Source organism: Xiphias gladius, chromosome 9, assembly GCF_016859285.1.
Source record: "Xiphias gladius isolate SHS-SW01 ecotype Sanya breed wild chromosome 9, ASM1685928v1, whole genome shotgun sequence".
Taxonomy (NCBI): Eukaryota; Metazoa; Chordata; class Actinopteri; order Istiophoriformes; family Xiphiidae; genus Xiphias; species Xiphias gladius.
In genome coordinates, this window is record NC_053408.1 from 9,737,422 (window position 1) to 9,752,372 (window position 14,951).

At 38.3% G+C, this 14,951-nt stretch overlaps 1 protein-coding gene and 1 long non-coding RNA gene across 3 annotated transcripts in view; one reads left to right on the forward strand and one right to left on the reverse strand.

Moving 5' to 3' along the window:
• LOC120794848 overlaps positions 1–13,166 on the reverse strand; it is a 29,866-nt gene extending 16,700 nt beyond the window's left edge. Inside the window, exon 1 of the long non-coding RNA XR_005708168.1 lies at positions 13,070–13,166. This is a non-coding gene — a long non-coding RNA (uncharacterized LOC120794848). The remainder of the gene's footprint in view (positions 1–13,069) is intronic.
• LOC120794840 (catechol O-methyltransferase domain-containing protein 1-like) lies at positions 7,517–14,950 on the forward strand. 2 transcript variants are annotated; one of them, XM_040136217.1, is made up of 7 exons: positions 7,517–7,616; positions 9,753–9,877; positions 10,004–10,109; positions 10,879–10,997; positions 11,481–11,535; positions 14,246–14,379; positions 14,473–14,950. In XM_040136217.1, the coding sequence occupies exons 2-7, from the start codon at positions 9,773–9,775 to the stop codon at positions 14,623–14,625; spliced, it is 672 nt and encodes a 223-aa protein (XP_039992151.1). In that variant the 5' UTR covers positions 7,517–7,616; positions 9,753–9,772; the 3' UTR covers positions 14,626–14,950. The 2 variants fall into 2 exon arrangements, with proteins under 2 accessions (XP_039992151.1, XP_039992150.1); XM_040136216.1 differs by lacking the exon at positions 7,517–7,616 and adding an exon at positions 8,282–8,476.
• Position 14,951: the final 1 nt, after the last annotated feature.

A 14,951-nucleotide genomic window follows, 5' to 3' on the forward strand; every position in this document is an offset into this window, starting at 1 on the left:
ATTATTTCCTTTATGTATAAATCTGTCAGTTATATTTTCGATTAAGACAAAAAAAAAAAAAAAAACCTTTTTCTCTCTAGCGACATCCAGCCATGGAGACGGTTCTGATTTTATTTGCCCAAGCTTTGAGTTGTTTGTCTTAAAGCTGTCTGCCACCAATCCAATACAATGGAAGTGTATGGAATTTTGTTTGTGATGCACACAGCTGTGAAAAATGACGTTTTTAAAAAATTCAGCAGGAACTCTTTCTAGAAACAATGTAACATAACATACCGTAAAGAGTTTTCTAGGGACTCTTTCTTGCCCTGTCTATGGATTATAAAGAATCAGGGCACTGGTTATCAAAAGTTACTGTTGATTTTTTTTTTATTATTTTTCCAATGATTTTAGAGCTATAAACAAAATTCCATTCACCTCTATTAGGGTTGAGGCAGAAATCCCAATATGTCAAAACCTATTGACTCTTGAAATGTGTGGCACTTTAACTACATTTTGGGTTTAGGTTGTTTGTATTTGTGCATATTCAAATATTTTTACAATATTCAACTCTTGAACTGTAAAGGTACATTTTGTTTTTAGCTCATTTTTTGTATCTGTTTATATTTATATCTGTTTTGTGTAGTTTAATCTGTTGTGTTTGCATGCTTACTTCAGTTTTGTCCTGTCTGTCCTGCTACACTATGAACACTATGAATACACCAAGCCGAGTTCATAACATTTTTTGTGGTATTGGCAGTAGTGTTACCTCGCAACAGCCCGGACAAATAAAACCAAAACCATATGCCTGGCTAGATACAACTAAAAGTAAGTGAGATATGCTCAAGTGAAATTTGGGTGAACTAACACTTTAAAATCAATTCATTTTCTATAAAAGTCTATAAAATGTCAGAAAATAATGAAAAGGCATGCAAGGTGGCTTCTTCAAATTACTTGTTTTGTCTAAAAATAGTTAGATAACAACAACAAATCAAAATAACAACAACAACCAATTCAGTGATAAATCAGAAAGCAAAAAAAGCTGAGAAATGCTGTTTTCAGTTTCCTCTCCTTTGTCTATAGATAAAGTGTGTTACTGAGAGCGAGTGTGGCATATTGTTTTTAGGACTGTGGGAAAAGTGTACAGTGCGATTAGACACACCCTGCAGCCATATGTTGGAGCCAGATGATGGAAATGCATTAGCCCTAATCTTTACAGTGTTCAAAATTATTAGCCAGAACGTGTGACATCTCCAATAAAACAGATTCCCCCATTAAGTTCTTAAGGCAAATGCATATTGTGGCCATCAGTCCGAGACATTCTCACTTAAATGCACATATAATTTGTTGTTGCACTGCATTATTCCTGCCCCTTAACCAGACCCCAGTCGAGTGAGCAATGTGCCAATGACAACTAAAGATATTAATTAGTATATCTCGATGGCGGCACATGCATTTTCACAATTAATAAATTCCAAGCCATCGGTTTATGATTTAATTATGAATTATGTAAATGGTTGCCATGAATGATTTAGATCTATGCATTTTATTAGCTAAATGGGAGAGCAGAATGTAGGCATATCACAAAGATGAGGATCTACACAGTCGAGAGATGACAGGACAAGTATGACAATATTTAGTGACTTTATCACAACTCCATGTAGGTTCCCTGCTAATGGCAGAAAACACTTCACACTAATGAATAACTGAAGAAAGATGTTGTTCAATGGCTATTAAAGGGTCATGTTTACACATAGGCCTTAGGTTTTAAAGTTCTTTGGCGTGTTCATCAAGATCTAGCACTGTATGATTCGTCCCAATAACAAAATCCTCCACTTCGTAAATTCTACACATTTAAGTTCCATGCAGAGCATCATGATATTGTTGGACCAGCAAAGACAGGAATTGTATTTAATCTTTATCTAAATGTTTTCAGATTCATTTAATAGTTGATGAAATTTTGATTATCAGGTCATTAATTAAGTCATTTATGAAGCAATAATGCCAAAACTTATCTTGTTCAAGCTTCTCAACTGTGAGGGTTTGCTGTTTTTTTTTTATTATTATTAATTTGAAGTTGTTACCTAGGGTTCTGGGAACATCTGGTTGGTGTTTTCACTAGCCTGTGTGTAGCTCATTGACAGCTGTTTTCCCCGGTTGGAGAAACAAATCAACCGATCAAAACTTTGTGGGCTGAGGACATCGTCTTTCCCGTGCCAGAGAAAGATAGTGTCGTAAAATGGCTGCAAAAATTGCAACAAGCATGGTGCTTTACAGGATGTATTAGTTGGCCTAAGGCAATAACAAAACTCAAATCTGCAAATTTCTTCAATCATTTTGAAAAAGATAAAGTTAACTGCTCCTAGCAACTACTACACCGGCTCCTGCTTTACTGAGAATGACACTGATACGACAAATATGAGACGCAAAACATGACAAAGTGACCTCCCCTCCCCGAAATCAGTGAATGTGAACATGATGTCAGGCTGAACAAATGAAGTGAAAGTACAATGGCGATTCAGTGTAAATATCAGGCTTTTTTTTTTCTTTTTACTGTTTTTGACATTTTATACTCATAATTACTTGTCTGACAGGCATAAGTATTATGTAAGAGCGTGAAAAGGATAAGCATGATGGGAAGACTGACTGGCTAACACTTTGCAACTATGGACACTTGTTTCTGTTATCTTGTATAGATATCTACATTGTTTTTACTTTTTTTATTTTTTTAAACCACTTTTATTCTTGTCAAGTTGATGTAGTGCCAGGAACAAGGAGTATATTTGGTTTGATGAAGGCTGTCAAATCGAACTGTCAGGCTGCACTATTTGATGGAGTCATATAGCTTGCTCATCTGTCAGTCAAAGAGAAAGACTGATGCCAAAGTCAAATTCAATAGTTGAGAGGAGCGGACTTACATGACATTTCAGTGTCTAGGAAAGCGGAGAAGCCTGACGAGCAGAGCTCAGCTCTGGTTTAAAATTTATAGGGCATGTTTGCAAAGTAATAAAGTGATTGATACAGTAGGCCACTTGAATCTTAACAACTGCTCTGAAATGCTCATAAAGTTTCCTATAATCTGCTATAAAAAACAGAACATTGCCTCTTCACACATACAAAGAAAGAAGCCTACACATTTCAGAGCACATTAATCATCTCTGCATGGGACATCATAAAACGCTTCTTCTCACACACAGTAGACTCGAGTCAGGCCGGCCAATAAAATTCGATCACCACAACAGTGTCAGACATTGTTCTGGCATACGAGAAAATTCCCCAGCCCGGGGAGTGTGTCTCTCTGCTGGATTGTTATGGTGTTTACTCACACAAGAGGCTTACCCCGAGGCAAGCCCCACACCTCAGCAGCCCAGCTGTAAGTGTCCCAGCCCCCTGGAGGAATACTCTTTCCTCCCCTGCTGGTCGGATTCTGTCAGTAACCAGCAGTGGCAGGCAAGCAGCCAGGGCTGCCTGGGAACCTGGAGATCAGCGAGCAGAGAGAGCAACGGAGAGCGCGATATCCATCAGGTAGAAATGGTAGAGGGAGGTGTAATTTAGAAAACAGCAATTTGTCCAAATCTTGTTCTCTGTGCGAGTGAACACTGTTCTCGGCCCACTTTTATTGTCAACCAGGAACCACTGGTTGACAATAAAAGTGCCATTGCTTGCATTTGACACGGTTTCTCTGTCATTGTTCAGAAATATTTGAATACAATACTGTGCTATGGTAAGCAGCACTCAAAAAAAGAAGAGTATTAAAAGTATCAAGAACCTGTTTATGCCCCTTAACCCCCCTCTAGTGGAGACATTTCTCTCTGTGTACTGACCGGACTGAAGGTAAGAAAATACATTAAAAAAATCAAAATGTAAACTACATTAACCCAACAGGACCTGAGGTTATTTTTGCAACAATGCTTTCCATGTAATGGAAACATTAAAGGCCTTTAAACCTCTTATATTGGGTTTAAGGTGAAATATGCATGGAATACATTTAAGAAGTATGACAAAGTACAGAATTAAATGATGCTGCTCTGTCTGCTCTTAATATACCGAGTAAGGATTTTGATCATTTGAAGTTTATTTAGGTGCACTGACTTCTAATTGGGCTAATTGTGGGAAGTTTGAGGGATTCATTTAAGATGATTAAGGCACTTTAAAGCGTTTTTTTTTTTTTCAGGAACCTTTGTCTGCTAGTCACTGGGTTTGAAATTTGTTTACAACCGAAAAAAAAACAAAAAACATTTCTTATCACTAATACATGACATTGTTTGTCTAGAACTCACGAATGTACCTAAAGTTCGTACTTCCCTAAACTTTTAGAAGAGTTCTCTTGTTTTCTGTTAGTCAGATAATCATCAAAATATATATAAAATTATCTAATAGTTTTGTTTTGTTTTATGTCACACAAGTTTTTACACATAAATGCAAATTAAACTTAAGACGTGAGGGAGAAGCTCATTGCGTCACTGGCATAAAGACTTAAATCACCTTTAAAAAAGGTCAAAATCTCTCACTAGTGACAGTTTACTCATACGAGTGATGAGTTACATGTGATACGTAGCAAGTATGAGAGTAAGATGTTTACGAAAGCTGCGATTATTAACAAGAGCTCTGGTTTATTACTCAATAAAAGCCTAATTTTTTGCATTTGCCTTGCTTTTACAAAATTGCCCAGTTTGATGCAATAAAAATGTTCCAGTATGGCAACATAAAGAAATATACAACATGCAATTTAGGTGCACTGTGCTCCTCTTTGTTGACTGGCTGATTCTTCACCCATTGTCAATTATCTTGAGTTCTTATCCCAGCATTGTAGTTAATAATGTGATCTCTCTTTGACCCCCTGCTCGTGTGACAGCCCTCACCATGGCATCAGTTACAGATACAGTGTGTGTCTGAAGGGAACACACTGATTAGCATGACAGTGGTCACACAAAGTACACTTGTCTGTAGCCCTGACCCCCTTAAAGGTCACCTATATGATCCACATGTGGATACACTGCATTCTTGCACCAACAAAAATACTCAAAAAGGGCACAAAATGATGGCTATAACGGTACTTTTTAAATTTAAATTCATTTATCAAACACCGAATATTATTTACTGAAGACAAATCCAAAATGTCTAACATCATCTTAAGCGTGCTTCATTGCCATGACAACACTGCCCCTCTCTGTATGAATTCATATATTACATGTCTTCATCTTCCCTTTTTTTCATTTTTATTTTTTTATTGTGCATGTACAGTAATTTTTTTTTTTTTTATTCATACAGGAAGTAACAGTCTCATACATTACCTGCATGTGTATTCTAGAGTATTTAGTATATTTATCACATTATGATCTCTTCACAAGAAAACATTAAATAGAAAATACACAAATAATTGCAGTATTATCAAATACTTATTTTATTAAAAGGTCAACCATATGATCCATTCCTGATACTGTATATGACAGAGGTTCTTCTCCAATCCTAGCTACTTTACGTACTATATCAAGAGACAGTGAAGGTTAATTTACTTTATACATTTTTCATTATCAAAGCCAAACTTTTCAGTTCCCTGTCAGTTGATTCCTCTCTGAAATCACCTGAACACATCCTCCTGCCACCGAACATGATGAACCTTGTAGAATTTTGGAATATTTTTGTAAAGAAATTCATTCTGTCTTGACATGCTAAGTTTTAGTTTCACTTGACCGTCTGAATTCAGTTTCAAAATGCTGGATATCAGGTACCTCAGCCTACAACTTTGTCTATCAGCACGTAAATGCAGCAATATGAGTCGAACCGCAAACCGTTTTCATCAGCCTGTTAGTATCACTAACTCACTCAAAGTTATGAGTGAAAAATCAACAGAGTTAATATATGGACAATTATAGTGACTCTTCCCACAGGATAATACGCACTCCTGCTTCTTACCTGTAGGGTTGTCAGATCCACTAAGCTGTATTAGCCTTTTTCCTACTGTTTTTGAGTCTTCAGTTTTTTTTGCATGAAATTATCTTTCTGTGTATAAATCTCCTTTCATCTCTCAATAAAAAGAACATGCAACTGAGTCGATATTATAGTCCAATAATGAAAGCTGCAGGGGGTGATAAAAACCATCATGTTAGATGACTGGTACCTGTATTTTTGAGGACGCATCTGGTTAAGGAGGAATTCATTTAGCAGCGCCATTATCCGTATTTGGGCAGAATTCAATAAATTGTTAATCATGGATCAAGCCGAAAAGACATACGTACACATACGACCAAACTGTTTTACAAATGTCAGCATTTAGGAAAATATCATACTGTCAGTGTACTGTAACTTATGGTTCAAGATGTCAAAACATGGAAGATGTGGTTTATCTAAGATTCACTGTCGTGACAATACTGCCCCTCTCTGAAATACAGGTCTTCACCTTCGAATAAGGCAGGAATATGAAGGTAATAGATGGATGGAAGGATTTAATTTGTTATTCATTCAAGAAGAAAGTTTCTCCTGCCACCTTCCCCATACCAGTTATCAAGAATAAGGTTATTAGATCGTTATTATGGTTTTATAGGACTAATGATGCTAACAGAGCATTTTCCTTAAAGCACGCCCAGAGTTGAAAACCTATTCCGTCAGTAAAAACTGTTCGTATTTGATGCAAACAATGCAAATATGGGTGTGTATGTCTGGATTAATATTAAAAGGAGGACATTCTCAGTATTTATCTTTCAACTTTCATTTTATTTTCACATTCATCTAAAGCATTTTTGTAAATGGTTTTATAATATTGTTTTGTTTATTAAATCATGTCATTTTGTCCAATAGGAAATCTGTTTTAGTGATTTCACCGGGCGTTAGGGCCCAATTTATAGTGTCTTTGACTGCAGCAGCAGAAATTTACTGAGGTAGGTTACTGTACTTGTGTACAAGTCTGAGGTACTGAACTCCAAGTATTTCCATTTCTGTGCAAACCTTGTACTTCTTCACTTCATTGCAGTGAGATATATTCTATCTTTTACTCCACGTGAATCTGACAGCTGTAACTAGTTACTTCGCAGATTAAGACCGTGGATGAATACTGTTTACATGTTAATGGATTAATCCATTAGACTACAAAACATCAGAAAACAGAAATATTCCCCATCACAACATCCTCAAGCAGAGGGAGACGTCATGACATGTCTTGTTTTGTCCAAGCAGCTGTCTAAAACCCAAAGGCCTTCAATTTACTGTAATGCAACAACGAGAAAGGCAGAGAAGTCTCATATTGGAGGAGTCATAACATGGTGCGGATGATACTTCATGAGGCTCTTTTAACGTCATACATTTTTGAAAGCAGGACTTTGACTTGTGGCAGGATAAATTCACATGGTGGTACTGATTCTCTTACTCAAGTGACTGACGTTAATGCTTCATCCATCTCTGTTCAGTTGTACTTTGACAATCATTTTAATGTCTCCTGACCTTATTTCAACAAGAACTGGAATGCATTTGCACGGTGCATCGACTCCTAACAGTGGGCGTCTGTTTTACAGTCCTATCATAAGAGCTGCAGCAGGTCATATGACCGGCATCATGTATACATGACTACCCCTTTTTAAGGTTCGTTTAAGCAGGAATCCAGTTGTTCAGACCAAACAGAATATCCTCTTAGACGCAACTTTGTGGTGAGTTGTTACCTCGGCCGAAGGGGGCTGTTGTTTTGCCCGCGTCTGCTTTTTGGTCTGCAGGAGTACGCAATAGGTGCTGAACCGATTACAAAACGAGCTTGGTGGAGGTATGGGGGCATGGGCCGGGGAAGAACCCCTTAATGTTTTGAGCAGATCCAGATAATTCAGTATGAATTTATTTTTTATTTTTTTTCCTCTGAGGTCTGGGGTGTGTTGTTTGGCACTTGCGTCGGCGGGGGTAAGCGCTCTGCTGAGTGCCATTCTCATTACCTTCGGTTATGTAATCGCTCGTGTCTGTTGGGTTTTTTTTTTGTGTGGTTTTTTTCGTTTTTTGTTTTGTTCTGTTTTTTGGGGGGGCGCTCTGAGGGCAGGTGCATGTTGTCTAGGCGTCGGCTTCGGCGCTGGCACGCGCTCTGCCGACTGCCATTCCTGTTTTCACACGCAGCGGTATGAGGGTGGAAGTGGTTTTCGTTTCAGGCCCCAAGTCTTAACTCGGTAACAAGTACGTATTTTGATCACCTTTCCCGCGTGGCCGGTCCTTGCTGGAGTGGCGGGGCACTGCACGGTCTACGTTTTCCCCGAAGTCATCGCTGCTAAAACACAATGGCAGCGGGTGGCCGGACTCCCGTGAGCTCACGTGGTTCCTCGCGCAGACGCAGCGCAACGCTCCCCACGCCGGTCGGGTCGCGTCATTGCGGCTCGATGGTCAGCCGGCGCGGAAGCGTTTCACCTGGGACCACGCGAATCGTGCGGCATCGGGGCCGTGGCCGCGGTCATGTCTTGTCGTAGTGTTTCCAAAGAGGCGCTGGTTGGATCGGTCACGCTGGGAGTGGTTTTCGTCGCCGGGTACCTCTTTGGTAAGAGCCAAGACCTTCGAGACTAAAGATCTGAGCTAAAAAGCTCTGTGCTGCACCGCGGTGAGCCGTGAGCACCAGTGTGCGCACGGCGGCTTAAAGCGGCAGAGGGCAGTGAGAGAACAGTTCGTGGCCTCTGAATACAGCGCGCTTCATTGGCGACCTGGGGGTCTCACGGGGGACCTGGGCAGGAGGAGGAAAACTATCTGTGAGACCATCCGTCACTTTGGTCTGTCTTCACAGTAAGAGTACACGTTTCACGGAGGTCATACAGGGTTTACAGCTGCCTTTCAGCTCTAAGTGGGAATCTAGCCCAAAAGTACAGCAGCTTTCAGTGTAGATGGGGACTGTTGTGGTCTGGGCTATGGGGAAACAAGTACATTCACTCTCTTGGGGGAAGATTTATTTTTTATTTAAGTGTAGTCTAATGTCAAGTGCATGTTGGAAAATTTTAAGGGTTTAACAACTGACCACTGGCCAATAATTATTCTCCCTCAGACTGTGATACAGTAATATTCTACCCTTACCACGGCTGTCTTTATACTGTTACCTTTTCAGTTTGATGGCTATGTAAATTAAGAAAACAATGCCTCAGGGATTTTACGAAGAATCTCACAGATTGAGGTTTATGGGAACAAATGAATGCTGCAGGGAGTGACCTAAATTTGAGTCTTAACCTTAAGGATCGAAAAACATAAATTGAATGTATTGACGTGAATTAATTTTTTCGAAGTTGAACTAAAAAGAGTATGAACCATCATGTCAATATAAGGTATTTTCCAGAGACACTGTCTCAGGTTTACAGAGCTGCCCAGTACAAAGTCCCCCTCTACTCCTGTAATCATTTCCCTTTTAGCTTCTACTGACCCTCAATAGTGGCAGTTACAAAACTGAAGCCTTCAAAAAATCGTTAATATCCAATCCAATAGTTCAACTACTTGGTGAATAATATAACCGTCTGTTGCACATGCAAACCACAATAGTAGGGAAACAGATGTTACATGGATGTGTTTAGACTTGATTTATTGTATTGCCCTCAAGATAGCAGGCTACTGTAGTATTCTTTTTTTTTTTTTTTATCTTTATCTGTTGCTGCTGGTGCAATAAGTACATTTCCTCACTGAGACCATTTAAGTTTTATCTAATCTAAATCAAAAAATTCATTAACTAGACCAGACTTCAGTTTCCTGAAAGCTGTATAAGCTCAAAAGTAGGTCCCATGACATCACTGTGCTCATAATATCTTTATAATTGTTTCATTGTCCACGTTTGTCCTCAGGGAAAAATAAATCTTCCAGAATGAGCATCTCCAAAAGTCATTCTGGGGGAAAAGACAACCCACTGATGCAGTACATCCTCAATCACTCCATTAGGGAGCATCCGGTCCTGAAAAACCTCAGGCTGGTAAGCACGTCTTGGTATCTGGAATAATGCTCTGGCACAATTAGGCACTCGATGTCATAGGATGTAATCAAGTTTCACTGTGCAATTATGAAACTGACGCAACTGGTCTCCACTCATTGCTTTCAGAGGACAATGGAAGACTCGTGGAACATCATGATGGTCGCCTGTGAGCAGTCGCAGTTCATGGTGATTCTGGCAAAACTTATAAAAGCCAAGAAGGCATTAGAGATCGGTAAGGACCAGTTAGAAATCAGTTTCTGAAGCGTGTACATCTGTCCTGGTTGAGATTCCACAATCCTTTACTCAACTGTACTTTGGAACCGTGGTATACTTACTTACTTATATATATGGAGAGAGAGATATATATACAGATCTCTCTTATAAATATATATACAGACACACACACACACACACACACACACACACACACACACACACACACACTTCTATAGGCACTTGAAAATGCTCAAGACTTTTATTGCATTCAGGTTTGCTTCAGCCATTCACTACCATACTATTCTTGATGCCTTTTTTTAAAAAATCAGTTTATACTTAGGTCCTGAAGTACCATTAGTTACTCTAAACTGTATTTGCTTTGTTTTAATGACAAATAAACTTAAATTATTTTTAATATAAGGTTATATTACTGCACCACTATCGCTGCAATACTTTCCCAGTCCAAAGTCTTTGTCAGGCACATGCACACGTAAAAAGCTAATTAAAAACCTGTTTATGTACATGTGGCCAAGACACCGTTTTCTCCACAAGAAATCCTCTCTATTCCTATACCATGATTACAGAAATCAGGTTTCTTGTATACCTGATATTTAAGAAATCAGATAACTTCAGAAAGCCGACAGTTACATGGTTACTTAAGTGCCTGTAAACATAGTACTGGTTTAAAAACAGAACTTTATTCTGGGTAACTCTAAAAAAAAGTCCATTTTGCCCTTTCAATTGTCATCCATCATGTTAACTTTGTCTTCTCATTGCATTTGCAGGAGTATACACAGGCTACAACACACTGAACATGGCACTGTCTTTGCCTGACGATGGAGTTGTGGTGGCATGTGATATCAGTGAAGATTACACCAACATTGGAAAACCCTTCTGGAAAGAGGTACAGCTCACATCTATGTTTCATTAGTTGTGAAAACACTGTTTCTGTGGGGACTATATATGATGTGTAATACTGCTGTATTATTCCCATATTGCAAAGTGCTGATCAGCGCATAAGATTTTCTTGCGCCACAGGTAATAGACTCGATTAAGTCATATACCAAATATCTGCTGGTTCCAACTTCAAAAATGTGATGATCTGCTTGTTTTCTCAGTTTTATAACATTGTTACTTTACTATCGTTGGGGTGTAAATTGCTGCTAAGACAATGAAAAGTATTTTTTGGACATTTATTGACCACTCAGAAATTGCGATCAGCAATTTTTTTTAATGCTTTTGATTAAATGATTAATTGAAAAATTAAGCGGTTGATTAGTTAATAATGAATTTAACTATTAGTTGCTGCCTAATGGGAGTGTGATGATAGAATATCAAAGAAGAAGATTTTACTTTAAAAATATTTCTTGTTTCCTTCTGTTTACAGGCTGGAGTCGAGCAAAAAATTGATCTACGCATACAGCCAGCACTGAAAACTCTAGGTACAGGAATACGTCTCTTTCCTCAACACACTGTTCCTGATTTGACAGAAGATGTAAAATCTCCCGATGCAAAAGTTACAGCCCCTTAGAGGGCTTGTGGCAGTTTCTGTGTCCTGTAGAAATCATCTAAAAAGGCCACTGGAGGTCACTGTATCTGAGGTTTAACAGAGGTTTTTGAGGTCATAGAGTTCAGTATAAGGGCAGATTACTACAGCTCAGATCAATGTATTAATATCTACCGGTTAAACTATTTGCCATGTACGATCTCATCACAAGTCATTTAGATGTCAGAAAGAGGATTACTGATTATATGTCAAACTGAAGAGATCAATTCATAGCAACCATATTTCATAAATGCACCAGCACAAGTTGTAGCTGCAAGGGAGGACATGCAGTCAGTTTGTCAGTAATTTAGATGAGTTGTGTTCTCTGGTTCCCTTGCCAATTTATTAGGTACAATTACACAATCTAATTCAATCCAGTGCAGCAGCTCTGCCACATAATTTTCCTTCATGAAGCTTATGATGGTGAGCACTTTTATACCTTTCCAAGAAATGTTAGGTCAACTACGTGCGGTGTTGTATTGGCAAAACATTAGGAAAGCCTCTCAATATCATACAGTCCAGTTCAACGCCACTACCAAACTACAAACTCAATAGTAAGCTTATACTTAAATTAATACCTCTGAGGGGGTCATTATTATCTTTGTAAAGGTAGAGTTAATAGCAAAGCTGTTGAATTGCATTGGATTTTACAGGTGTACCTGGCCACTGAGTGAATTGCAAGATCCCACTGAAATTTTATTGTAACCTCATATTTTAGATTGTGAAGAGTTACTTTTGTAGGGGGCAAAATGTCCTAAGCTTGGATTCACATTTGTTAAAAAAAATAAAAAGTTTAAACTGATTTTTTTTTTTTTTTTTTAATTAATTTAGAAAAAATTATATATACAGCTTTGGAAAAAAGTTAAGAGACCACTGCAAAATTATCAGTTTCAGATTTTACTATTTATAGGTATGTGTTTGAGTAAAATGAACATTTGTTTTATTCTATAAACTACTGACAACATTTCTCCCAAATTCCAAATAAAAAATATTGTCCTTTAGAGCATTTATTTGCAGAAAATGACAAATCGTCAAGATAACAAAAAAGGATGTAGTGTTTTCAAAACAGTTTCAACAAAAACTGAATATGAGGATTGGATTCATTGCAAGACTGTTGAGTTAGTTTCAGCCAGGTGTTTCCTAATAAACTGCCTGAGCCTTATTTCCCTAGCAATTAGTGAGGCGGTTGGCAAAATGTCGAAGCGGAACTCAGTTTCCTTGATTACCATTTGACACAACAAGCAGGTCCGACGCAGGCACCCTGCTGCGTTTCAGCCAAACCCGTTCAGATAAAGTTAGCCAGATGTTTAAAAAAATAAATAAAAATCACACAACAACAGACCCCGCGGTTTTAGCCAAAACGTCGCCTAAGGTACCCGAAAGGGGATACGTAATGGCAGCTAACCGGTACGCAAGGTCTGGTTCAGTACCTGGATTCCGGTTTTCCCTCCAAGCAGATCCATTCGCTGCTCTTCTCTTTAACCTTCGGCGTCTGTAAAAATGTTAGCCCGACTTATTTCTGACTTAGCCGAATCGACAAATGTGTCGTAGTATTTGAGCTCACTTTTTAAAGTTTTTTTGTTTTTGTTTTTTTTGTTTTGTTTTTTTCTTCAACGAACGAAACGCGGGGTGACGACGTGCGTCGACGTCAGGTGCATAAAGCGTAGAAGAAGTCGCCGCGGGATCACGTGGCCTTGCTTTTACCTGACGATCTTATTTTATTAACCAGTATTCACAAGTAGTGGAAGGCCTACCGATCTATTACAAATAATTTAATTCATGTAATTCAGAGTATTTATGATCAAAAATGAAAAAAAAAAAAAAACTCAAAACATGTAAATATAAATGTTTAAACTAACGCTGTGTATAAATTATACCACCTGTTTATTTCAAAACTACTTTCTCATACCTTCAATCTCAGACGGTTAATGTTAGACCTCAGTATAATACATTACAGTGTCTATACACTTTATATATTTATTTTACATAGTTCATATCTGCATAGTTCTTTTTACTCCTTGGTTGTATGGTGCTGCTGCAACAAATAATAAATAAATAAAGCACCCATTCATCGTCACAAAAAGAAGATTTGCTGTTGGACAGTTTGGTGAAGGATTCATAAAACTACTCTTAAGCTGGAAACTATTTATTGGTTGGTTTTTAAATCATGAAATGATTTTTCCCTTGAGGGCAAAGACTTTGCAAATCATTGATTCTTTTGTCAGTGTGAGCACATAAAAGTCAAATCCATATAATCAGAAAAGAAACATCACCTCACTAAATCAGCTAAAAATTAAAAAGACAAACATTTGTCCAAAATTTATGGCACAACAGCAGCTATAAAACTGATACTACTTCAGATTTACAATATGAGCAAAAAGGAATAATACTGCACCTTATTGTCTTTGATAATGGATTATAATTGTGGATATTTTAAAGGGAATTTATTTTACTTGACTTGCTTTTCAGAATCTGAGAATCTTCCCAAATGTGTGTCTTGTCTATCAGTGGGGTTCCTTTTACTGGCAGGAGACAGACGTTAACAGCTACAGTATGTGATGTAATCTCAAGTACAATTTTTCTCTCTCGTTCCTCGTTTCTTTCAGATGATCTCCTTGCTGCTGACCAGGCCGGAACATTTGACTTTGTCTTCATTGATGCAGACAAAGTTAACTACGACAGTTACTATGAAAAGTCTCTTCAGCTATTGAGGAAAGGAGGCATCATTGCTATCGACAATGTAAGCCCTTTACCCAAGACAAATATTTAAGTTTGACTTCTAGCAGTGGGATATTTCAAGCAGCTAATCCTATAAACAAATGTTTCCTCCCAGGTGCTGTGGGGCGGGAAGGTGCTGAATCCGGCTCCTGATGACGCAGACACCGTGGCCATTGACAAGCTGAACAAGAAGTTGCACAAAGATGTTCGCATCAGCCTCAGCATGCTCGCAGTGGGAGACGGGCTCACAATAGCTGTCAAACTATAGGACAAGTGTCTGATAGGGACAATGATTTATAGGTCTTTGAGAGTGACACTAGGATAATGTGAATTATCATTTGGAGTCTGTGATGGTAGCGGAAACATACATATATATTGTCTAGGCTCATGTTTCTAGAGGTTACTATGGAGCTCATGGAACATGTATTTTTAACTAGTTTTATGGTTAGCATTATTAGAAGACGAAGTGCAGCGTTTGAATGAAACAGTGAATGAATGTTTTTTAAAAAACCAACAAACTGTACATCCCATACCATTCTCCACATTGGCTAGTTACATTATGTATTGTAGGCAATTTACAGGAGAGGATAAAGG

Excerpts from the sequence above, each read along its gene's own strand:
- LOC120794840 (XM_040136216.1), top strand. The coding sequence starts at position 8,395 with ATGTCTTGTCGTAGTGTTTCCAAAGAGGCGCTGGTTGGATCGGTCACG. Across the intron at positions 8,477-9,752 it reads CGTCGCCGGGTACCTCTTTG|GGAAAAATAAATCTTCCAGA; the intron begins GTAAGAGCCAAG and ends GTTTGTCCTCAG. Across the intron at positions 14,380-14,472 it reads GCATCATTGCTATCGACAAT|GTGCTGTGGGGCGGGAAGGT; the intron begins GTAAGCCCTTTA and ends GTTTCCTCCCAG.